The sequence below is a fragment of the Orycteropus afer genome, unplaced genomic scaffold, assembly GCF_000298275.1.
Source record: "Orycteropus afer afer isolate SDZICR_OR568_19922 unplaced genomic scaffold, OryAfe1.0 scaffold00144, whole genome shotgun sequence".
Lineage (NCBI taxonomy): Eukaryota > Metazoa > Chordata > Mammalia > Tubulidentata > Orycteropodidae > Orycteropus > Orycteropus afer.
In genome coordinates, this window is record NW_006921731.1 from 186042 (window position 1) to 210641 (window position 24600).

Genomic DNA, 24600 nt, shown 5'->3' on the forward strand with positions numbered 1-24600 from the left:
CTGCAATCAGAGGGAGGCAATTTTAGATCCGTTGGAACAACAGCTCTTTGTCCGTGCGCCCAGGGACTCTGCCGAGCTCGGCGGGCCCACTGGGGCTGGGAGATAAAAAACACCCCATCGGTCCTGCAGCTGCCCAGCCCAGGAAGGGGGTGTTCAGGCAGCTGTCTCCAGGGTGAAGCCCAAATGTTTGGCACCTTGATTGACCACCTACTATGTGCTAGTTGTTGCGCGGACAGCTGCTGTTTCTGTGAAGGGTTGGCACCTTCAGCTCCATTTTGTGGGAAAACAGGAGCCAATGAAGGCTCAGCAAGTGGGGTGGGGTTGGCAGAGCTGGGATGGGAATCCATTTTTTGACTCCAAAGCTTGTGCCTATTTCTTTTATGGGGGACCTGAGATAAGCATAAGTTAACACCTTAATGGAGCTCCCAGGTCTTGCAAAACTCTTGAGGCCCAGAGTATATTGGTCCCACTTTGCAGATGAGGCAAGTTGAGGCTCAGAGGTCAGGGGACTTGCTCAAGGTCAGATGGTGTAAGGAGTAAAATGGTAGCACTGGAATTCCAGCCCACATCTCTGGCATGTCAGAGCCCACTCTTGAAATCACTGAGCTTTCTGCTTCTTCTGAGGTCTAGCCTCTGCCACTGCTGCCACTGGCTTCCCTGGAAACTCTGGGGCCACCATCCTTTCCCATACTGAATGCTGCTTAGTTCTCATGGCGCTGGCCCCAGTGGGTGGTATGGCGGCGTAGTAGACCTTGTGGGGTTTTTGGTAGCCAAGCATTGTTTCCCAGTCTGTTGGTACCCATGCCCCCTGCACCTGATTTCCTTTTGGGCTGTAACTCTCAGGTAGAACTTAAGTTTCTGGTCAGTGGGTGGTGGATGAGGTGAGACTGCTTTGCCTGGGTGTCCTTCCACCCTGACATGGGTGCTAATGTGTATAAAGTCCTTTCTCACAAGTGCTGGGGGAGAATTCATTGGAGGAGGGAAGCACAGGGGTCCAGGTGGGCAACAGTGGTGATGGAGGTGGGCCAGGGCTGTGGCTGGGGAATGGAGGGGAATGGGCAGATTGCAAAGATTTTGGGTGGAAGGACCAAGGAGACCCACTGATGGATTGAACATGGGGAGTGAGGAGGTTTTCTAACCTAGCCCTAAGCCATGCAATCATTCGACTCGATGGCAATGAATTCAGTTCGGCTTGGTTCATCAGGAAATCCTGTTGATCTCCTTCAAAATCTGTCCAATATCTCATCTGTCTCCTGGGTTAGCCCACATCCCCTCTCACCCAGATCACAAAGGCCTCCTCACTGGTCTCCCTGCCTCTGCTTATGAAAACAAACCACATCATGTCACTCTTCTGCTCAAAACCCTCCTGTGGTTTACGTCTATGCCAACCTACAAAGCCCTTTGTGATCTACTCACCACCTCTCCCTGCCTTCTCCCACTTCCCCCCTTGCCCACTTAGCTTCAGCACTCCATGCTCTCCAAGCTGCTCTTTCAACAGTGCAAGTAAGCTCCTGCTGCAGGGCCTTTGCACATGCTGCTCCCAGATTCCCATAGGTTTCCTTCCTCATCTCTGTCAGATCTTTGCTCAAATACCACTTTCTCCATGTGGCCTCTCCTGACCATCTACTCCCTCCCCACCATATTCCCACTCTTTCCCACTTCATCTTGAGCCCTACTGTTTTTCATCTTCTCCCTTACTCTGTATTTTAACCTTTTAAGAGATTCATTGTCTCCCACTAGAATGTAAGCTCCACAAGAGCAGGAACTCAGTATTTGCTGAATGAATAAAGTGGTTGAATAGGGTGGAACATACTGGGTGGGTGTGGAGGTTGTGAATTCATCTGGGAACACTGACTTTGAGATGCCCAGTGGAACATCCAAAAGGAGATAGCCAGAAGGCAGTAGGAGATGCAAGTCCATACCTCAGATTCTTCTTCTGTAAATTAGGCTATTAGCCTGGGTGTATGTGAGGAAGGGGATCTGATGAGATTCAAACCCATGTCTGTGAGATGAGATGCCAGAGCTCATACTTGAGGTGGCAGTACTTAGCATGCAGTCAACCCTCAACAAAGGGTGGTTCCCTTGCTTGTTTGCTTCCTTCTCTGCTTCTGGAACAGCTGTGACAAGCTCCCTGTGACAAGTGACAAGCTCAAAGCTGCTGGAACGCCCATAGATGCTGTGGAGAATTATGTGGCCCTGAGGAGGCCTCTTGCTTCATTTAGTTTTCCCTCACCCCAGGGAAGCTGAAGGCCAGGACTGAGGAAAGGTTTGAGGTGGTACTCTCTCCTCCCCCACCTCCTCTCCCCTCCCCCACTCACCATTTCCTCCAACCAAATGAGAATAATTTTTCTCTCTCTCCTTGCCTTCATAGTAGCCAACCTCTCAATGTCAAGGAAAGGATTTTTAAAAGTAACTTCTTTTTTTTTGGGGGGGGGAGATATAAAAGCAATAGATCCTCTGTGTTAAAAAAAATAGATGGTGCAGAAAAAAGAATGAAAACCAATCCAAACCTTATCACTCTGAGAGCATCATCATTCAGATTATAGTATTTGGCTTCCCAGCTGTATCTGCGGACACTTATATATTTTTGTGCCCAGGTGGAATAGGGGCAGGACTCTAGGGCAGATAGAAGGAACAAGGTAGAGGCTGGAGGTTGGGGTGGAGTGGCCCAGACAGGTGTCAAGGCAGCACCTGGTCAGTCCCCCTAGGGCCAGTCCTGGGCTCCTCACATCTCACCATTTGCATATTCACATTGCCACAGTACTCTGAAAGCTTCAATATATCTTGAATCATCACCTTTCCTGTTTATTAGGAACTTTAAAAGACAAATATAATATAGCCACTATCTCATTTCATCCTCAGAATAATTAAAAGGGAGAGTTCTTCTAGTTAGCCTCATTTTACAGATAAGGAAACTGAGGCCTGGGGAGGCAAAGTACTTTGTCCAGAGCACACAGAGAGTTCAGAACCAGACTTAGGTCCTGCTCACCATCTTCCAGGGGAGGATGAGGAGAACCTCATTCTTCCTTTGTGCCAGACACTTGACACACACCATCTCATTCAGTCCTCTCAGAAGGGACATATTATGTCCATTTTCACAGATGAAGAAATTGAAGTCAAAGAGATTAAGTTACTTGCCCAAGGTCACACACCAGAGAACTGAAGTCAGGTGTGCTGGCTGTTAATGCTGTAAACAGGAGGTATAGGACTGGGGGGTGCGTGAGAAGGATGAATTGTATCCTTTGGTCAAGGGCAATCTTTTTAGCCCTCATCTGGACAGCCAGGATAAGGTCTCTAGACCCTAAAAAACAAACAAACAAAAAAAAAAACACTGGGTTTCTGAGGCAGTACGTCTTTATGGAAGTACATTGCCTTGTCTGCCTTCTGGGCAACTGCCAACCCCCTCATTAGCAGGTAAATGCCTTAGGCGCTGCACCATCAGAGTTCCCTCTGGACGCTCACTCACTGTCGTCGAGTCAATTCCGACTCAGCGGCCTCTCCTTGAGTTTCTGAGGCCTTCTGGTTAGCAGTCAAATGCCTTAGGCACTACACCACCAGAGCTCCAATAACAGCTACAATCCAGTCTCAAATCAGTCTCAACTCCAGCTCTGACCTCACTGGTGAGAGCTGGGACCACTGTGTGGGGCTAGGGTTTATCATCAGTGCCATCTGGTGGCAAATTTGGTCAGGGTCAGCTACCTACTTGTCGTGAGTCCCAGGACCTAAGGGTAGTGAGGAAGGAAGGGAGTATAGGCTCTCATTCATCCCTGCTAGAGACCTGAGCAGAGCCAACATTTGCCTGGTGCAGAGGAAAAGCCAAGGACTCTGGGGTCAGACAGACCTGGCTTTGAATTCCAGCTCAGCCCGGGAGACACTGAGCAAATTCCTCCACCTCTCTGAGCTGGTTTCCACATCTACAAAATGAGGATGGGTAGCGGTTGCAGCAGTTGTTTTGAGGCTTATGGACAACATCTGACCCTCTGTAGATGCACAGTGGTGCTCAACAAACATATGACAATTGTCTTCATGTGACTGTGCTGTTTTCTCTGCCCTCTTTCTCCATCATCTGGCCAGGGGTTCGTTGGGCTTCCCCAAAACCCCTATCCCTGGTAGGGTCTGGACTCCAGCTCAGCCCAGGCTATGAAAGCCTTCTCACTCCAGGAATGGTTGGCTTTGGGAAGGCACTCAGAAGGAAGGGACAATGCCTGGGAGAAGAGATGCCAACTTTCTACTGGAATTGGGTCTGACACATCAAAGGGCGGGGCATCCTGGGAGAGCCAGGGCTGCACCAGCCTACGGTGTCAAGGTCATGGAGCCCTTGGTCCTGGGTTTGCAGTACTGACTGACACCTGCATTCCTATCTCCTTCTGCTCCCCACCCCACACTCCCTCCTCTAAGAACATTCCAAAGCTATCTGTCCTCCATTTTCCTCCAGGCTGCCCTCTGCAGGGTGCGATTCAGAGGCTCAATGCCTACAAGATGTCAACAAGGATTTCTTAGAACTCTGTGGTTCCTGTGCCCCCCAGTAGCAATGAGTGCCCTGTTATTTTTTTTTACAAGTTTTTAAAAAAACTCTCAGTAGCCCTCAGTAACTCTTAAGTGCTTCCATTAATCTCCATTTTCCCAAACACGCCGCCCCCCCAATAACTCCTAGGTTGTTGTTGTTGTTATGTGCTGTCGAGTCGGCCCTGACTCATAGTGATCCCTCCTTGGGTTTCTGAGGCAGTATCACTACGGAAGTAGATTACCCCATCTTCCTTCCAAGGAGTGGCTGGTGGGTTTGAACCGCCAGCCTTCTGGTTAGCAGTCAAGTGCCTTAGGCACTATGCTACCAGAGTAACTTGCAATGCCTGACACAGTTCCCAAACTGCTCCGTCACTCACTGATGGTTCCTTATCATTCTATTGGATCCCAAACTCATCGACTCTCACTCATAGAGACCTCATGTGAGTCAGAGTAGAACTGTGTTCCATAGGGTTTTCAATGGTTGATTTTTGGAAGAACATTGTCAGACTTTTGAGTTGCTTTTGGGTGCACTTGAACGTTCAATTTTGTGGTTATCAAGCGAGCACATTAAGTATTTGCACCACTAAGGGACAGAACCTTTACCTTCCACTCCCAATTTCTCTTTCAGGCCTCCAGGGCCCTCAGTGGTTCCTTTCATTCTCAGTGCCTCTCACAGCCCCAAACATTCCCTTGTTCATGTCAGTGAAACCCAGGGGCCTTCTATTATTACTGGGAAATTATGGAGGCTTCCAAAGTCCCTGTGTCATCACAATGCTTTTCAAGGCCCCTGAAGACACTCAGATAAGGAGCCCTAGTGGTGCAGTGCTCTGGTAGCATAGTGGCTAAGGCACTTGACTGCTAACCAGAAGGCTGATGGTTCAAACCCACCAGCCACTCCTCGGAAGGAAGATGGAGCAATCTACTTCTGTAGTGATATCGCCTCAGAAACCCAAGGAGGGGCCGCTATGAGTCGGGTCTGACTCGATGGCACATAACAACAAACAACAGTGGTGCAGTGATCAAGCACTTGGCTGCTACATGAAAGGTTGGCAGTTTAAACCTACCAGCTGCTCTGCAAGAGGAAGATGTAGCAGTCTGCTCCATAAAGCCTTGGAAACCCCACGGGCAGTTCTACTCTGTCCTATTGGGTTGTTATGAATCTGAGTCGACCTGATGGCAATGGGTTTGGGTTTGGTTTTGGGATACCCTCAGACCTTCACCAAATGGCTGCCACCACCACCTTCCAACTTTTCCATGGTCCTGAATGATCCTGCCATTGCTGATGGCTGAGGCAGTATTCAGTAGCTCACAAAGGTGGTCTGTAGGACAAGCATGGACCTTGGAGCCAGAGACTCCTAGGGCTCTCATCCCAGCTCTCCTATTTGCAGTTCTGTGATGTTGGAAGACAACTCTACCTCTCTGAGCCTGTTTCCTCATTGGTTAATATGAACATGATGCCAAAGGAATATGTCTAAAAGGGCCCAGTGTAGTTTCTAGCACTGAGTAGGTCTTTGACATCTATTTTTTCCCTTTTCCACAACTCCCATTCTGGGGAAAGCTGAGCACTTGCTCACTGATGCTCCTTCCCCATAGAGCATCTACTGTGTGCTGGGTCTGTAGCATGTGGCAGCCCTGACAACATCGTATTACCTGGATCCCTTGCTTTGTCAGAAAGGTTGGGGAGGGGCCACCCAGCCTTGCAGAGGGTGATCCTGCATGAGGTAGAATGAAAACAGACCAGGGCTTTCCACCCTGCTCCCCTAAACACACACTTCTGCTCCTACCTTTCTTCAGGTTATTCCCACCTCAAATGCCCTTCCCAACTGGGCTAAACCTCCCTATTTCAAAGTGCAGCTCAAGTCCCTCTTCCTAGGTTAAGTGTTTGGTGGCTGAGCTTTATTTAGACTTAGGCAAACTTTGGTCCAGGTCCAGAACCTCTGCCTACTAGAAGGTGTATCTGATTGACTAACTTCAAACGACAGGAAGGGCCTGGAGAGCCTGGATCTTTGCTACCAGCTCTGAGAGCCCACCCCATCCACTGACTTCTTGTGTGTGAAAATACATTTCCTTCTTGTTCAAACCACTCAGGGCTTTTAGGCCTTGCAGGTATGTTTGATAGTAGATAATAATATCTATTATTCCCATTTCAGAGATGAGAAAACTGAGGCCAGTAAGGAAGGCTTGTTGGGAAAACTATTTTCTAAACTTCATTTCCTCATCTGCAAAATGTTGTTAGTCATATTTACCTCTTAGATACTAAGGGTCTGATGATGCAATGCAGGCATGACACCTGGAATACAATGAGTGCTCACTCAATACACAGTTCTTAATTCTCCTCTTGGCCCTTTTTGAGTTCTTGGTCCCTGGCACATTCTACCCTGTAGTTTCTTGTCAAGGTAGATATGACCGTTCAGCTAGACTAGAAGCTCTGAGAGCAGGGCAAGGGCTACTGCACTAATTCTGTGTCCTATGAAGTTATCAAGTACCCAGGGGCCCTTTGTGGATCATTTGATGATTTTCTGAACTCTGTGGGATGCTTTCTCTGTGAGCCACTGTACCTCCTTTGGAGAGGATGAGAGGCCAAGACAGAACCAGGTGGACCTCGAGATGAGAAACTTTGAGGCTGAGATTTGGTGTATCCAAGCTGGGCAGACAGGAAAGAGCAGACACTGCATAGTCTGCCCTGTACCACGGACTGGCAAAACAAGACATACCCTCAGAGTCTGGCACAGCCATTTAGAGACCTCATACATGAATTCGGAGTTGTTGTTGTTAGGTGCTGTCGTGTCAGTTCTTACTCATAGTGACCCTGTGTACAACAGACTGGACAAAACACCGTCCAGTCCTGTGCAAGTCTCAAAATCCTTGCTATACCTGAGCTCATTGTTGTTGCCACTGTTTCAATCCATCTCATTGAGGGCCTTCCCCTTTTTTGTTGACCTTCCATTTTACCAAACATGATATCCTTCTCTAGGCAATGGTCCTTTCTGACAACATGACCAAAGCAGGTGAGACGAAGTCTGGCCATTCTCGCTTCCAAGGAGCATTCTGGCTGTACCTCTTATAGGACAGATTTGTTAGTTCTTTTGGCAGTCCATGGTGCTTTCAGTATTCTTCACCAACACTACAACTCAAAAGAATCAACTCTTCTTCAGTCTTCCTTATTCATTTTCCAGCTCTCACATGCACATGAGACAATTACAAATACCATGGCTTGGGTTAGGCCCATTTTAGTCTTCAAAGAGACATCTTTGCTCTTCAGCACTTTAAAGAGGTCTTTTGCAGCAGATTTACTAATGACAGAAATGAATTTGGAGATTTTTGTCTAAATTCTGAACAATACCATAAACACTACTATTGCTTAGGAGCAATTAATTCAGGCTAACAATAACCAGCGTGAATAGATCTCTACCATTCACACTCATGAGCTCACAGAATCTTCACAATCACCCTGCAAAGCAAGAGCTATTATCCTCATTTCAGAGATGAGGAAACTGAGGCTGGTAAGAGGAGATCCTGAAGCTTAAACCAGGCCTGTGTACTCCAAATCTTCATCTCTTTCCATTCCTCCTTGCCTTCCACAGACATGAAGGTCTCCCTACTTGCACAGGCACATGAGCTCTGTGGCAGCTACTTCTGCCATTCTGACAGGGCTCTTGTCTTCTTCTTCTGGCCTTGTGGCATGAGAAACAGTAAGGCTTAGTGATTAAGAGGCTGGGCTTCAGGTCAGATACACATAAATTTTTGTCATGGTCCCATGGACAAATTAGTTATGCCTCAATTTTCTCCATCTGTAAAATGGGAAAATAATAGTGCCTCCTTTTTGGAATTGTAAGACTTAAGGAGAAAACTTTGTCAAACACCTAGCATACAGTAAATAGTTAAAATAATAACCAACAGCTGCTCTCTAGTTGATTCTGACTCATGGCGACCCTATGTATGCCAAGTTGAAATGTCCTATATAAGCTTTTCATGGCCGTGACCTCAGAAGCAGATCACCAGCTGATCTTCCAAGGTTCCTCTGAATGGGTTCCAAGTGCCAACCTTTCCGTTAGTAGCTGTGTGTTTAATCACTTGTACCACCCAGGGACTCCTAGCACATAGTAGACATTAAATAAATGGCAATTCCATGAACAGAAGGCAGTGTGACCTCCTGATCCACTGGATGTTTCTGTGTTGTAATACAGGGATGGGGCTGCACTGTAGTAACACGGGAACCAAGACGGTTTTGCAGGAATATATCATGGAGATGATTTAAAGAAAAGAGAAAAGAGAAAAATAATCTTCTTCTGCTGGTAACAACCACATGATAGTTTGTTCATTTCTTTAATTTTTAAAAATGAGTAAGCAGACAATCTTGTGCCCTTTGAAAACCAAATAAAAACGTTCATTGTGCAAAACAGTACAACCTTTTTTGTTTAATAATTCTGTAAATATCTCAGAAAGGATGTATTGTTTCTAATGAATATCAAAAAAGTCATCACAATGACATGTTTCCCCTGCCCCCACGTTTCCCTTCCCACCCCCCCTCAAAGTTACCCAAATACTAGTAGGAAATTACAAAATAAAATAAAACAAAAAATCCCAAAGAAACAAACAAAAAAAACAAACTCCACCCTTCACCCTGCCCTATGAGTAGTGTTAAATGTGTCAAATATTAAGTGCCACATGGACAGCAGTGTGTCCATGATGACAACCATGGGGTCTGTGTGTTCATGAGGGGTGGGTGGTGGAAACCCTGTAGCAGCAGCAATGGGAAGCCTCCCTCCCCAGGACCTGTTGGGAGGAGAGCAGGTAAGGACAGACCTGCCCAAGGGGCACAGCCTCGGTACACAGGATGAGAACTCAGTGGAGAGGCTACACCTGGTGGGGAGGGAAAGGTGGGTGGTGCCTGTCCCTAAGCCGCTAGGTGAGTCTGGTCTGCGAGCACAACAGGGTCCTAGACCCAGGCATGCTGAACTGATCAGCTCTGGACATCCCTCTGAGCAAACCCAGGCTTTAGATGGGGTGGACAAGCTGGGAATTTAGAGTTTTGGATGAACCAAACAGATGGATCCTCTTTAAACTAAGGTATGGATGCATTCTCTTCATCAGTCCTACAGAAAGCTAAAGTCTTAGCTTGGAGAAGCTTCAGTTTCTACCAAATAAAACTGGGAGCATAAAGACAGAAGATTGCCCCTTTCTACCTTCAGGTAACTCACAGTGCCAGGTAGGAGCTTGATGTAAAATCTAATTGTGAGAGAAGTGATCAGCTGGAGAGGTCTGAAGTCAGGCTTGGTTGGGGGTGGGGGTGAGTAGGGAGGTGGGGTAGGTGGGTGTGGGGAGCAGCCCCTGCCCCTCGGGAACTCCGGGCAAACATGGAGGGTGCAATAGGGAGTCAGGTGACAGGGCTCTGAACAAAGGGGAGGGAAGAAACCCCCAGGAAGATTTTGCTGGTGATAGATGACAGAAAGGATGGGGAGACAATGGAGAGGTAGTGGAGCAGTAGGAGAGGGGGAAGCCAAGGGACAGCACAAGGGAAAAGAGGTGGCTGGGGAACAGCACCCCTTGCAACTCCTTCCCCTGGGAGGTTAGCAAAGGTCCTAAGAAATAGACCATGTTGCCCGTGGAATAGATGGCTGCTTCCTGGCTCAGGAAACCAGGCCCTGCAGAGGGGGCTCTTGGAGCAAGTCAGAACCCCTACTCCAGTCAGCCCAGCCCAGGGTGGAAAGACAGCTGAAGGTGGGAGCCAACCAAGGCCAGAAAGGAGTCACACATTGGCCTGACTTCAGAGATCAGGTGACTCACAGATGACATAGAGTTATGGGGAAAACACAAATCATGACATCATTTCCATGATCAAACTACATTTTAAATGCAGGGGGGCTTTCATAAACAGGTGAAAATGGAGGGGCCAGTGGGGAGGACATGGACTGCTCTCTGAAAATTTTTAGAGGGATCCAAGGTAACTGGTAGTTATGCAAGCCAGCAAGGTAAACCAAGAAAACCCTAAAGAGAGGTGACCAGGGAGGACCCCGAAGAGCCCTGATCCAGCTCTCCCCATTGGGTAGATGGGGAAACTGAGGCCCAGAGAAGGGAAGGGAGTACCCAAGGTCACTTAGTGAGATGGAGGCAGAAGGGGGCCTGCAACCCAAGAATCCTGAGGCCTGGCGGGACTTTTTCTTCTCTGCCACACAGCCTTGCCAAGAGGCTGGGGCTAGAAAAAGGGGCGTAGAGAAAGAGTGGCCGCACACAATCAAGGACAAGCCTCGGACATGGGATGGTCAGTTCAAGGCTTACACAGGAGAAGGACAGGTACCACCCCCACCTCACCCTCCCCACAGTCCAAGTAGAAAAATTTTATAATATTATACACTTCTTTCTAACCCCTAGAAAACATTGATTAAAACCACCCTAAAACAAAAAGATCTTGCTAGTCACTGTACAATATTATCTCATTGTAGGTTACTTACATGATAATCAGGGCCAAGGGGGATATTTTAAACCAAAGTGTACAGTGGCCACCTTAAAATTAACTTGTTAATAAATCTTGTGCAAAATGAGCAAGCCCCTATCATTAAGTGAAGTACATATTTCAGGGATTCATTTATACACACAGGGAGAAGAAACGAAGGCGAAGACTCCGAGGTGACCGTGGCTGCTCAGAAGTGCGTCTCCTTCTCTGTAATGGCCGCGATGGTCCCGTCGCCCTTTAGTTTGGCATCACAGTCATTAACTGTCACCGTCCGTGGGCCTGTCCCAAGCTTGCCCCGCATTTTCAGATCAGCACTGGGGATTGTCAACTTCCTGAGTTTCTGGATGGTTGGAGAGGAAGGGACAAGAATGAGAGGGGCTGCCAGAGTGCTGGGGTCTGGATCCCCACAGGCTGTGGGGTCATCATAGCTAGGTTTGGGCCCTGGCTCTGACACAGTTCTTTCTTTGACAATGAATTGACTTCCTTGGGTCTCAGTTTCCTCATCTGGAACATGGGCATAGAGGGCACAGTGGTGGTACCTACTCATGGCATTAGGTGAGAAGGGAGTAAGGTGATAGCCTGAGGAAGTGACCCCTGGTGTGTGATAAAGAAATGTAGGCAGTCACGGAGAACAGCCTCTCCTTCCTCTTGAGATAATCTCTGGAAGATTTGCCAGGGAATGGCAGGTGTTTCTGAACACCAAAATGACACCTGTAAGTCTTGGGCTGGGGGGCTTGGCTTCCAGAGGGCAAGGTGTCAAGGTTCCCTCTGGGCATGTTTGGTTCCAGATGAGAAGAGTTAACTGCCCTTGATTGACATTCCCTGAAAGAGCCCAGGAGCCTGACTCATTTGAGTGGGAGTTGGGGGGCTTGAGCAGGCTTGAGAAAGGGACCATCCCCCTCAGCTTACTCTTGCCGGCTGGTCACACAGTTGTTTCTGGGGCAAAGGCCTCTCGGTGGGAGGGTGGGTGGGGTGAAGCAGACTCTGATCTGGCAATTGTGCCTCTGCATACATCCCTAACTCCTGTCTCCTTCTCACCTTGGTCTGGGTGATATGGGTCAACTCCAAGATCCCTGGGGTGTGGTGCTGGGGTGAAGATGGAGTCTGCAATGGGCAAGTCATTATATGCCCTATGAATGCTTGGGGGCCAGAGCACAGATGGCAGAGTCTGTCCCTTCACTGCTTAGAGGCTGTATGCCCTTGGGGAAGTTATTGCACTTCTCTGTGCATCAGTTTCCTCATCTGTGACATAGGCAATAAGAGTTTCCACCTCAAAGGGAGGCCATGAAGGTAAAATGACTTAGTATCTGTAAGCTTCTTGGAACAGTGTATGGCAAACAGTCTGTTTGCTAAATAAACAAGAAAGTGACACCACCTGATTCACTTACAGGTCAAAAGGGGAGTAAACAGAATATGTGCTTTAGGGTAAGAGCAGCTGGCTAATAGGGGACTACACAGCATATGGTTCCTAGTGCATGAAATATCCAGAAGATGCAAATCTATAGAGGCCAAAAGTAGATTCATGGCTGCTGAGGTGGGAACATGGTCAGGAGGGATCTTATCAGAGTGATGAAAATGTTTTAAAATGGAATTGCTTGGTAAAGTTATTAAAAATCATTGACTTGTATACTTGAATTGGGTGAGTTTTGTGATATGTAAAACATACCTTAATAAACTTAAAAAAAAAATTTGGTCTGCTGATTTTTGGCAATGTGATCTTTGGTGACTAACTTAATTTCTCTGAGTCTCAGTTTTCCCCACCTGCAGAACATGGTGCCATTCTGGGATGCTCTGAGGACTAATGAGATAGAGCATGGAAGTAGACACAGGGTAGGGGTCCTTCAACTGTCTGGCCTTTACCCTTTGCCCTGGGATTCGGGTCTGTAATTAACAGAAAGGTAAGAGCTAATTTTTATGGTCACAGGGGAGGGACATCAAGCTGAACTGGCATAACATACTATACAAAACTTTGTTCTACATCCTTCTTTGGTGAGTAGCAACTACGGTCTTAAAAGCTTGTAAGTGGCTCTCTACATACAACAATGGGTCTCTCCTTGTACAGAGCAAAGAAGAATGAAGAAAACGAAAGACACTTGGAAACAATTAGTCCAAGGGACTAGTAGACCACGCCAACCTCAGCCTACATGACCATGAGACCAGAAGAACTAGATAGTGCCCAGCTACTACTGTCAACCACTTAGAAAGGGGATCAGTGCAGGAGATCCTGGATAGAATGGGAGAACAATGTGAAACAAAACTCAGAATCATAAAAAAAGATCAGGTTTACTGGTCTCATAGAGTCTGCTGAGACCTCTAAGACTATGGCTCCTAGTTACCCTTCAGGTCTGGAGCTGTGGCTTCCAGATACACAACAGACAGGAATACAGGGTGAACATTTACATCAGGTAGATATACTCCTTAGAGTGATCAATATGGGAGAACAGAATGGTAGTATTTGCACAAGGAGATAGCGCAGGGGGCTGAAATGGATAGGAAAGAAGGACACAGGAAAGATGTAACTACAGGGAGGAAGTGGGAAGAGAACTGTTCTACTATGGGGACTGCAGTGAATGTCAAAAAACAAAATGTTCATGAACTACAGTATGGAAAATGAGCTTTCACCCAAATCACAACAACAAAAAAAAAAAAAAAAAACTGCTGTATGAAAAGTGAATTTACTCTGTAAATCCTTAACCCAATCCTAATTAAAAAAAAAAAAAAAAGGGGGTTGGTTAGCTAATGCTTAGTTTTTCTCTGGGCTCCAGGTCCTGGTCCAAGTTCTTTCCATACATAAACTTAATGAACCCTCACTTCAACATCTGTGAGTTGAGTACTATTGTTATTCCTATTTTACAGATGAGGAAACTGAGAATGTGCTCATTGGAAATGGCTTACCCTGAGGCCTTACAAAAGTAAGAGGAGCCACCTCCAATACAACTGTAATTGTGAACACCTGCCAAGGAGAAGCCTGTCACCACTTTCTTGAGTAACAGGTAGGGGAGTGTTTTCATCATGTCTTTTCTTCAGATGAGGAAGTTGGGGCACAGAGGGGTGCCAGGACTTATCCTGGCTCACCAACCATCTGGAGGTAGAGCCAGGCCCTCTCATTTCCCTTTCCCCCACACACCCACCCTGCCAGGGCTCTCTCACCTCGAGCAGTGTCCCCTCTGTCTTCCACACCTTGATGAAGATCCAAAGTGGGATACAGAGCATGGAGGACAGGGCCATGAGCCAGCCGATACCATAGCCCCAGGCTGGGTAGGTGTAGATGTTGTTGTACTTGAGTGGCTTGTACTTGACCAGGAAGAAGATGAAGATGCCCTGTGGGCAGGCAAGAGAGAGGTCACAGGGATGCCTTCATCCTGCTTACCCAAGGCAGGCCAGGCACAGACTTATGGGAAGCTTAGACAGGTGAGGTCCTTGCTCAGGTCTCACAGTGAGTCTGAGAAAGAACCACCTGGCAGCCATTCCCATCAACATCAGACATGCAGCGAATGAAATAAAGCTCCCAGACCACCACAGATTCTAGGACAAATGCTTAGTGCCTGCAGACCTGTCTGTGCTGTGAGACCCTCTCCACTAACCCCAAGAGCCTCCTCCTCCCCAGTATTTGCCCCGTCAGAAATCTTTATTTTCTCCTAGCTACTTCTGGGGGCTGGTTTCAAAGATGCTTTACAGAGCACAGTCTGTGAAGATGTTTTGTGATCCTCCCAGTGCCAAGAAATGGGTGAAGAGAGATTTATTTATTTATTTAAGAATTAGCTCACAAAGGCCCCTTTGTGGTCTGGTCTCTGAGGTACAGAGCATGAGCTGTGACCTTACCCTTAGCAGTTAACCACAATGTACAACATTCTCTCTCACTCTCTCTGTCTCCAATGAGGTAGATCTTGGCTGCCCAGTTTATATGCACAGAAAGACTCTGAGAAGTAAAGGGACTTATTCATGGTCACTCAGCAAAGTGGTAGCAGAAGTGGGATTCACAAGAGGTCCCTCCCTCACCAAGCACAGAGACTGTCCCCATGATTCCAGCTTTACAAGATGCCAGGTATGCAAAGAGGGCCTGGGGACACCGGATTCCCTCATTCCAGCCTCAGTGGGCTGGGTGCTCTCACAGCTCTTCCCAGGGCTCTGGAGTAGAGAGTGGGTGGACAGTGGGTAGGCTGGAGGGTGTACCTGGAAGGGGTCCTTACCGCACAGATCCCAGGTGTCACGATCTTCCAGCACCATTTAATGAGGGACAGTGGCCGATAACCAATCATGTCTTCTATGTTATCATAGAACTTGTTGCTTCCTGTCCAGAACAAGACAAACACACCCCCAGAGAATTTTTGTACAAAATTTAGAAGACAAGCTAGCAGAGTTTGCTTTCCCCACCCTGAGCCCAAAAAGTTGCAGTGGGGACCTTATTTATAACTTAAAAGCTCCCCCAACTTGATGTGTGAGGTATGTGAGGTTTTAGAATAAACTGCAGTAGAAGAGATTCTGGTCTGATAGTGGGAAGAACTCTCCTGAGCAATGGGAATTAAATACAGGCAATGGGAGGAGTTTTTGGAGGAAAGGCAGAGGAGGATCCCTTTGAAGCAGGGTAAAAGGCTTGCTGACTTGCATGGGGAGGGGGGCGAGGGTCATAAAGGTGAAGGCCCACAGGCTGCTAACAGACAGGGTGGTCTGCAGGAGTATCTGTTCCTAAGCCACACTGTCACCAAGTAACTCTCCCCTGCTCGTCTGGCTTGGGAAGCAGGATGATGAGAAGGCGGGTATTGGCTGAAGGCTAGGAGCCTTGCTGGCTACTTTGCCTGCATTGTTGCTTACTTGGAGACATAGTGATTATCCCATTTTATAGATGGGGAGACTGAGCCTCAGGGCAGCAGGACTTGCTGTGACTTACTCCACTGACTGGGGGATATAAAAGCAGGAACATCTCCTGACAAGTGGGAAGGGGCCAAGGAGTCCCTGAGGTAGTGCAGGCAGACATGGACAAAGACCAGCCCTGACAACCCACCTTGGGCAGCAGCACCTTGGGCACTGGCCTGCAGCAGGGTGTGGGAGACCTAGCCCTACTCACCATATACCCAGCCGATGCAGACGCACTCAAAGATGGCCACAAAGAGAAGGCACATGCCACTGGCAGCATAGGAGTCAAATAGCTGGAAGATATACATGCCGCCCTAGGGCAGGCAGACAGAACAAGATGGATGAATGGACAGATGGACATATGGGAAAAAAGTCAGCATAGTAGGCCTCAGGAAAGGTCTCTCAGCTCAGCCCTGTGGGCTACCATGCCAGATTCATATGAGGCCACTGGTTAGATTGCTTCTCCCTTGTCTGACAGAACCTTGTTCTCTCTATACCTTAGGTATCCTTGTATCCTCTAATGCACCATCCTCTGTGGTTTGCAGATGGTTCATTTTGTCTCAGCCTCTCACTCCCCAGCTCCACAAGGGCCAGAAGGCTGGTACTGAGGTTACACAGAAAACTGGACTTGAGGTTGGGCAGCCTCTGCACGTCTCATGGATGGCTCTAACAGCCTCCTGACTACCACCTTGCCTCCAGCATAACCCTCTCCAGTCCTCCCACAAACCAGCTCTGAACATGCAAATCCAACCATGCCACTTCCTAGTTATTCTTGGACTCTCTCCAGCCTGCCACTCAGGATTGCCAAGCCCCCTCTCCTCATCAGCATACTGGCCTCATCTCCCCTGCCCACTGGCTACACTCAACATACTACCTTCTGGGGACCACAGGACAGTCACACCTTGCGCTTTTGCATACACTGTTCTCTTTCACTTGGTAAGTCCTTTCAAAGCTCAGATCAGATGCCATCTCCTCTAAGAAGCCCTCCATGACACCTCAGTCTCAGTCTTTCCTTAGGCACCCTAGCATGTTTTATGGACTCAGTTAAAAAAAAAAAGCATTCTCCTGTCAGTTGCTCTGTTAGTTCTGAGCTCCTACAGGGGAAGACCCTATACCAATCCTCTTTGCCTGTCCAGCCCTTAGCACAGGGCCTGGCCCATGGAAGGTACACAACAAACCTAAGTTGAATCACATGGGGTGGGAGCTCCATGAAGAACGGACCCTGACTGTCCCCAGTTGTGTTCCAGTGTGTGGCACATAGTAAGCATGCAGTCTATCTTTGTAGGATGAAGAAGTGACTGGAGGCCAGCTCCATAACTCATAGAGCTGTGAGGTATAAGTCCAGTGGGAACCCTGGGATATGAGAACTCAGCTGGCCAGGTAATGTGGGAGGGCTTATCTGGGAGGGGGATCAGTGTCTGGGAGCACTGATGAGGTGAGCCTGGCTGCAGAAGGGGAAGAGTTGCCATCTATCAAGAAAATCTCTATAATACATTGAGGGAGTTTAGGGGGCACACTCAAGAGCAGTGGAAATGAAAATGAAAAAGTTAGGAAGAATCACATTGAGGGGTTCCAAATGCCAGGAGAGGGGTTAAGAAGTTAGGCTGAAGCATGGAACCAATATGCAGTTGGGCTTCCCCCCTATTCTCCCACACCCCCTGGGACTGTCTGTTTCCTCATTTATCTCTTCAGCAAGTTCAAGGGTAACATCTCAACTGCCCACAGGGGCAGGCAGATAACACAAGTGAGAAAATTGTGCCAGGTGTGTGATACCAGGGAGTAGTGGAGACTGTAGCTAACAGAGAGCACAGGCCTCACTTGGCCACACAACTCTGGTGAACTATTGTGGGGGGATATAGGCCCGGGTATGGCCAGTTCTACAGATTTTCTGGGAGACGCCAGAAATCCAGGTGCTTACAGGAAATCTTTCTACCTTTAACTGTGAGCAACGTCTTCATAATTTCAACAAATCTATGAGGGCCAAGCAAAACAGATCTCTGAAGCATATCTGGTCTGGGGTCTCCCACTGGTTTCAGCTACTATGGATATTCTGTGAGGGCAAGGAGCAGGTCTGGGTACCTCTGTGACTAGCTCAGACCTTGACTTTCTGCTTATTGGTAAGCCTGTTGAGTTACGACCCACAACCACCCTCCAAATTGCTCTCCTGAGTGTCTCTTTCTATGAACATTATATTAAAAAAAAAGAAAGATGAGAAAGCCCTTACACAGTGCTCACCAAGCACCAGGCTCTAACTGCTTTCCATGTATTGATCCAGTTAGTCCTTTCCAATATGATTATAACAGTGGGGTACTACTGTTATCCTCAATGCTCATCTAAGGAAACTGAGGCACTGAGTGCAGAGAACACTTGCCAGAGGTCATCCAGCTACTAAGTCAAGGAGCTGAAGACTGAGCCCAGGCAGCCCATACTCGAACTGCACCACCCCATGCCTCGATGGAAATTAAGAAATTGGCAGCCTATTTTTCCCCTAGAGCTGAGCTTTAAATGTGCCAGCAATTACTGTGAAGGCTATGGCTGACATGCCCCATTTAGGAACTTTTACTTCTCTGGTATAATCGCATAGATATTTCTGGTAGAGGCGGAAAGCTGGCATGTGAAGCCCAAGTGTCGAGTAATTAATGTGCAGACCCCAAGCTTTGGGCAAAGATGGGGCACGGAGGCTCTGAGGGCTGAGGTGCCTGGAGAAAGGGGTCCAGGAGAGCCCTCCACCCACCTGCCTGCTCCCAGCCAGGGCACCCACCTGGATGCTTGCCCCTCCTGTAACCCTGTCCCTGTGTGCCTCTCTAATGCATCAGGTTAACCCCCTAATTTGTATGTGACACAAAACTCTACTTTGTGTAATTAATCAGCACTTAATGAAGCCCTGCTCACTGAAGCACCGGTTTCCATGTGTGGGGAGAGATGAGGTGGAAACGGGAGAGCCACGGCATTCATTTGCTCACAGGCTGATTATCACTCTCATTAATGTGACAATGACAGGGAGCAGTGGTAACATCAACCACCATGCACTCAGTGCCCACCCAGTGCCAGGCCCTGTTCTCATGGGACTTGCAGTCAGGTGGAACAGGGAGGTGAGCAGAGGGTTGTTGTAATGTTGGGGAAGAGCACTGAACAACATGCTTAAAGGTGGAGAGAATGCAAAAGGAAGTGCTCAACTAGGGGAAGGAGAGCAGGGAGGCTTCCAGGAGGAGGTGGCATCTGAGCTGCGAAGTGGAATATGAGTAGGTTCAACAAAGTGGCAACCGCCCAAATACTTTCTATGTCAAACTAGACACTGGCAGTTTTTATTGATTCTGAGTTTCCTCATTTCTTATAAAACCTCTTCTCATCTCTAGGCAACAGTTTTTTGCTTTTTTTTTTTTTTTTTTTTGGTGACTATGGAGAGAAAAACACCAAATCTCACCTTCCCAAGATACCTGAGAAAGCATTTATTAAACAGGATGGGCCGCAGGAAGATGGAAAAGCATGGTTTTATGTGACAGTCTTAATTTGGGTATCAAGGTGAACCCCCTCCTCACCTGCAGACATGGCAGGGACATCCACAGAGGGATGAAGACAGAGAACACAGTGCCTGAAGGTACCAAATACCATCATGGGTGTTTATTTTCAGGGATGCCCCAAAACAGCTGCTCTGAACTTTAGGCCAATAATAGAGAACTAGAGACACAGGCCATGGTTGGTGCAACAGTCACCATGCTTGGCTGCTCACCAAAAGGCTGGAAGTTCAAGTCCACTCTAAGTGTCTCAGAAGAAAGGGCTGGCACTCTGCTCCTGGAAAATCAGCCTTTAAAAACCCTATAAAGCACAGTTCTACTCTGACACACATGGGGTCATCACGAGTCAGAATCAACTTGGTGGCAACTGGTCAGTTTAGGGGCCGGCAGTTGACCCTGTCCCCTTCATTCAGAAGTTCCTGATGCTCATAATTTCCAGGTAAACCCAGTATCTCCTCCTGTGAGATTCATTCCCTTCTGCTAATAAAGTGGCTACATTTTGCAGAGTATTTACATATGCAAGAGCTGGGGGCTTAATGAGAATTTTTATTCAATTCTCACAACAGTCCATTAGGAAGATGAGAAAACCAGGGCTTTGAATCAGTTCATACTGATTCAGTCATGGCCAATGAAGCAAAATTAGAACAGACCTGAATTTTAAAAATTTGGGTGAAGTAGAACAATAGCCAGAACAGGAAAAATTACAGATCAAAGCTCTGGAATGGAAGACCTGGAAGAGGCATAGTGAGCCCTTTCAGGAGCCTGATACAGGAGAATGCACTATGGCCAGGCCTGTGAAAAGTGAAATACGTTCAAAGTAGTGTGGTGGCCGCCATCTTTGTGTAGGGCACCATCATTTCTAACTCTGCCAATAAAGAGATTTGGTTGCTATACAATACATATGCTGCCCTGATTTTCTTAGAGGGAGATTAAGTTTGTAGCAGGCTATCAACCAGCATTTTTCCCAGTTCTGGTTACCGTTCTAGTTCACCCACCTTTTACAAATTCCAGTCCATTCTAGTTTTGCTTGACAAGCAATGACAGACAAGCTTAACTGACAAGTCATGACTGATCCAGGAAAAAAACAGTTCAAAGCTCGCCCTGGAGAAAACCAAGTGGTAGAGAAGGTACTAGACCTATGCTGGGTCAAAAAGCTTGCCAATTCCAGAACCAGGCTTTGATGTCAGACATGCTTAATTCAAAGTCACACTGCATATCACTCACCTCTGTTAACATTACAAGGCCCAGGAAATAGGAGATGACTGACAGGGCCAGGATGAGCAACTCCCGCCGGTAGCCCCTCCGGAATACCTTGGGGTACATGTCCACCACGGCAGTCACCAGGCTTTCCACACATACAAACTGGAAGGGGTAGACAGGATGGTGTGAAACCCAGGAAAAGGGCTGTTCCTAGTGGCACTGGGTCTGGGCATGCATAGAAGGCCTATACCCTGATCCTTCCCAGGGGCCTTACCCTCATCCCCACACTCATTCACATGAGATGCTGTCCTGGCTCAGCCCAGAGATTCACAGAGCCAAGGCCCCAGCCCCCAGCCCCCTGCCAAGGCAGGCTAGTCATGCACAAGCTGCTGATCCCTCTCAAGGCTTCCACCCAGGACAATGGAGAGAAATTATCAGCAGAAACACCAGGTGCCTCTGCAGCTCAGCTTAGCAGTCTCTGAGAAACCCGTTCAGGGGAAGAAATTGGATTTGGCTGGGCTGACAGGCATGCTGTAGCACCAACCTCCACAGGGTCAGGAAGAGGAGGCTGAGGTAGGTTAGTTCTGCAGCTCAGCCTTGGAGCCTCGGGGGAGACTGAGTCCTTTACCCGCACCACAGGTAAAGCTGCTGCCTTGCTAAAAGTGGGACCCTTGCTTTTAGAACTTCTCTGCCTAACAGAAGCCTGACTCACTAGGAGTCTGCAGTTGGTAGTAGACCCACTGGATTTGGCTGGGAGAAGTTCTCTGGGCTCTTAGGATACTGGCTGGGATAGTGCAGCAGGACAATGGCACCTTTCTGGGACTGAGGAGCAAGTGGAGGCCACAGGGAGAAGATTGGAGCTGGACTGGGAGGGCAGGCTGGAGGGAGGCAGCCATTTAAAATGGGAAAGGATGTAAGTACATGTTTTCTTGTGAAGATAAAAGGAAAATGTGGGTAAACTGCTACTTCGAATTACATGTCCTTTACTGGGAAGGCAGGCTGCCAAGCAGAGGGTGTCAGAGAGATGCCCAGAGGTCAAGATGGAGACAGAGGGTAATACAGGTGGGGTGGGAGAATAGGGGCTGGTGAGGGGGAGACACTGAGTCATGGGGGCTTCAACACAGAGACAGGGAAGCAAGAAGGAGGTGCTTTTCTAAGTCTCTGGAAATGAGGTGGTTTGGTTGGGGCAGGAACTAATGTGCTGGGGGGCCCTCAAGTAACACAGCCAAAGCCCACTCTGAAGATTTCTTTTACTTTGCCAGGTGGTGCTACTGGGTAGATGGAGTCTAGGAGAATAGAAGTCCTTAGCACATTTTTAATAACTGGGAAGTGGAATGCGAGGTGAGGCAAACAAGTTTATGACTTGAGCAGCCCTGTTTGGGGGTGACTGTGGGGATCAACCAGTAGAATGGAGACTGTACTGGGAAGAAAGCAGGGAAGGGACAGTGAACAGGGTCTTGACTACCAGGAACAAGAGGTAGCAGCCTCTGGCCTCCCTGCCCCCAGCCCTGTGCTCTCCCCTTCCTTCAACCCCTTACCTGGCTGTCCAGACCCAGGAAGATGAGCATCATGAAGAATAAGGTGGCCCACAGTGGGGAGAGAGGCATCATTGTGACAGCCTTTGGGTAAGCTATAAAAGCCAGGCCAGGGCCTGGAGGGAAAGAGGAGAGAGAGAAATGCTAGGTGGAGTTCACTCCCTCATTTGATTGTTATTTTATACACTGAATGCTTCCTGTCAGCCAGATACTGTTCCTATTTCTCAGTTGCATCACTTAAATCTCCCAGCCTTACTATGAAGTCGATGCAATGATGATGCCCATTTTGATAAGCAAGCTGAGGCACAGGAAGGTAAGCAAGAGGACAGAGTCTAGAAGGGTCAGGATTCAAACCCAGGTTTGTCTGGCATGTAGACCTTCTGCTAAACAGTCCTAGTTCTATTGTTCTCAATGGAGGGGCTTGCTAAAATGCAGATTCTCAGGCCCTATCCCAGAGATTGTGATTCAGACAGTCTAGGGTGAGACAAGGATCAGTGTAGATAGTTAGGGGTCCAGACCCGGAGAAATGCTATTCCACCCAGGCTGTCACTCCCTTTCAGCTTCTCATTTTCCAGGTCCACACTCACTGATTTCAGCTGCTCCAAATAAAGGGCTTGGTTAGCCTGTCCTCAGGGTGAAACTTACTAATGTCAGGGAAAAGATACCTGATGTTAGAGGTACCTTATACAACACAGTAGGAGCTCTGGTAGCATAATGCCTAAGGCACTTGACTGCTAACCAGAAGGCTGGCAGTTCAAACCCACCAGCCACTCCTCGGAAGGAAGGTTGGGCAATCCTACTTCCGTAGTGATACTGCCTCAGAAACCCAAGGAGGGGTCGCTATGAGTTGTGGTCAACTCGATGGCAAATAACAACAACAACAACAACATACAACAAAGTGGTTACGTGCACAGGCTCTGTAGCCAGATGGCTTGGGTTCAAATCCTGATACTTCCATTATTTACTGTGGTGTCTCTGTTTCCCAGCAGAAGAATGGGGATAATAAAGTCCTATCTCATATGATGGTTATGAGAACTCAGTGAGAAAATATAAAATATGGAAAGAACCTAGAGGAAAGCTTTATTAAGGTATAAAGGAGCTCTGGTGGTGTAGTGGATAAGGTATTTGGCTGCTGACTGGAAGGTCAGCTAGTTCAAACCTACCAGCCACTCCATGGAAGGAAGATGGGGCAATCTTCTTCCATAAAGATTTACAGCCTTGGAAACCCAACAGGGGTTGCTATGAGTCGGAATCCACTCGATGGTAGTGAGTTTGGTTTTTATGACTATTATTGGGAGCTCTGGTGGTGTAGTGCCTAAGACACTTAACTGCTAACCAGAAGGCTAGCAGTTCAAACCCACCAGCCACTGGGCTGGTGGAAAGAAGGAAGAACGGGCAATCTACTTCCGTAGAGATACAGCCTTGGAAACCCAAGGAGGGGTGGCTATGACTCAGAACCAACTGGACAGCAGTGAGTTTGGTTATTATTATTATTTTTAAGGTATAATTTACATCTTTGTAAACATACAGTTGAATGAGTTTTGAAAAGTGTATACATCCAGATAACCACCACTGCAACCAAGATACACAATATTTTCATCACCCCTCGTGCCCCCCACCCCCTGCATTCTATCCAGCCCCAGTCCCCGGCATTACCTTGGGATTACTGTGCCCATTCTTCCTAGGAGTGAAATTACCAGGTCAAATGGCCAATGTCTGTTTAACCCTTCAAGAAATGCCAAATTGATTTCCAAAATAGCTGTGTAATTTTACATTCCTATCAGCAATGTCTGACACTTCCAGTGGCTCTGCATCCTCATCAACACTTGATATTGTCAGTCTTTTTAATTTTAGCCATTAAAAAAAAAAAAAAAAAACCAAACTCACTGCCATGGAGTTGATCCTGCCATTATATATATGTATTAAAAACAAAACAAAACACAAAACCCACTGTCATTGAGTCGGTTCCAACTCATAGAGAACCCCATTGGGTTTCCAAGATGGTAAATTTTTATGGAAGTAGATTGCCCCATCTTCTTTCTGTGGAGCAGCTGGTAGGTTTGAACCACCCATCTTCTGGTTAGCAGTCAAATGGCTTAGGTACTGCACCACCAGAACTCCTTTTAGCCATTATTGTGGATGTGAAATGTTGTATCATATGGTTTTACTTTGTATTTCCCTGATGACTAATGACACTGTTGTTGTTGTTGTTGTTGTTGTTGTTGTTGTTATGAGCTGTAGAGTCGACCCCGACTCATAGCAACCCCTCCTTGGGTTTCTGAGGCAGTATCACTACGGAAGTAGGATTGCCCAAATGACACTGAGTGTTTTCATATATGGTTTTTGGCCATTCACGTATCTCCTTTAGTGATCTCGTTTGAGTGTTTTATCCATTTTTCAGTGGGTTGTCTTCTTTTTTTTTTGAGTTGTGAGAGTTCTTAGTATGTTTAGGACATAAATCCTTAGTCAGAGAAGCATTAAAGATATTTGCTCCCATTCTGTACCTTGCTTTTTCAATTTCTTTTTTTTTTTTTTT

At 47.5% G+C, this 24600-nt stretch overlaps 1 protein-coding gene across 1 annotated transcript in view; it reads right to left on the reverse strand.

The window, feature by feature from the left end:
* Positions 1-11147: 11147 nt before the first annotated feature.
* The window catches only part of SLC6A11 (solute carrier family 6 member 11), a 196901-nt gene continuing 183448 nt past the window's right edge, over positions 11148-24600 (reverse strand). Inside the window, exons 9-14 of the mRNA XM_007945811.2 lie at positions 22068-22180; positions 20554-20691; positions 16026-16128; positions 15151-15251; positions 14111-14281; positions 11148-11300 (exon numbers count right to left, since the gene is read on the reverse strand). Coding sequence (XP_007944002.1) covers positions 11148-11300; positions 14111-14281; positions 15151-15251; positions 16026-16128; positions 20554-20691; positions 22068-22180 — 779 coding nt within the window. The remainder of the gene's footprint in view (positions 11301-14110; positions 14282-15150; positions 15252-16025; positions 16129-20553; positions 20692-22067; positions 22181-24600) is intronic.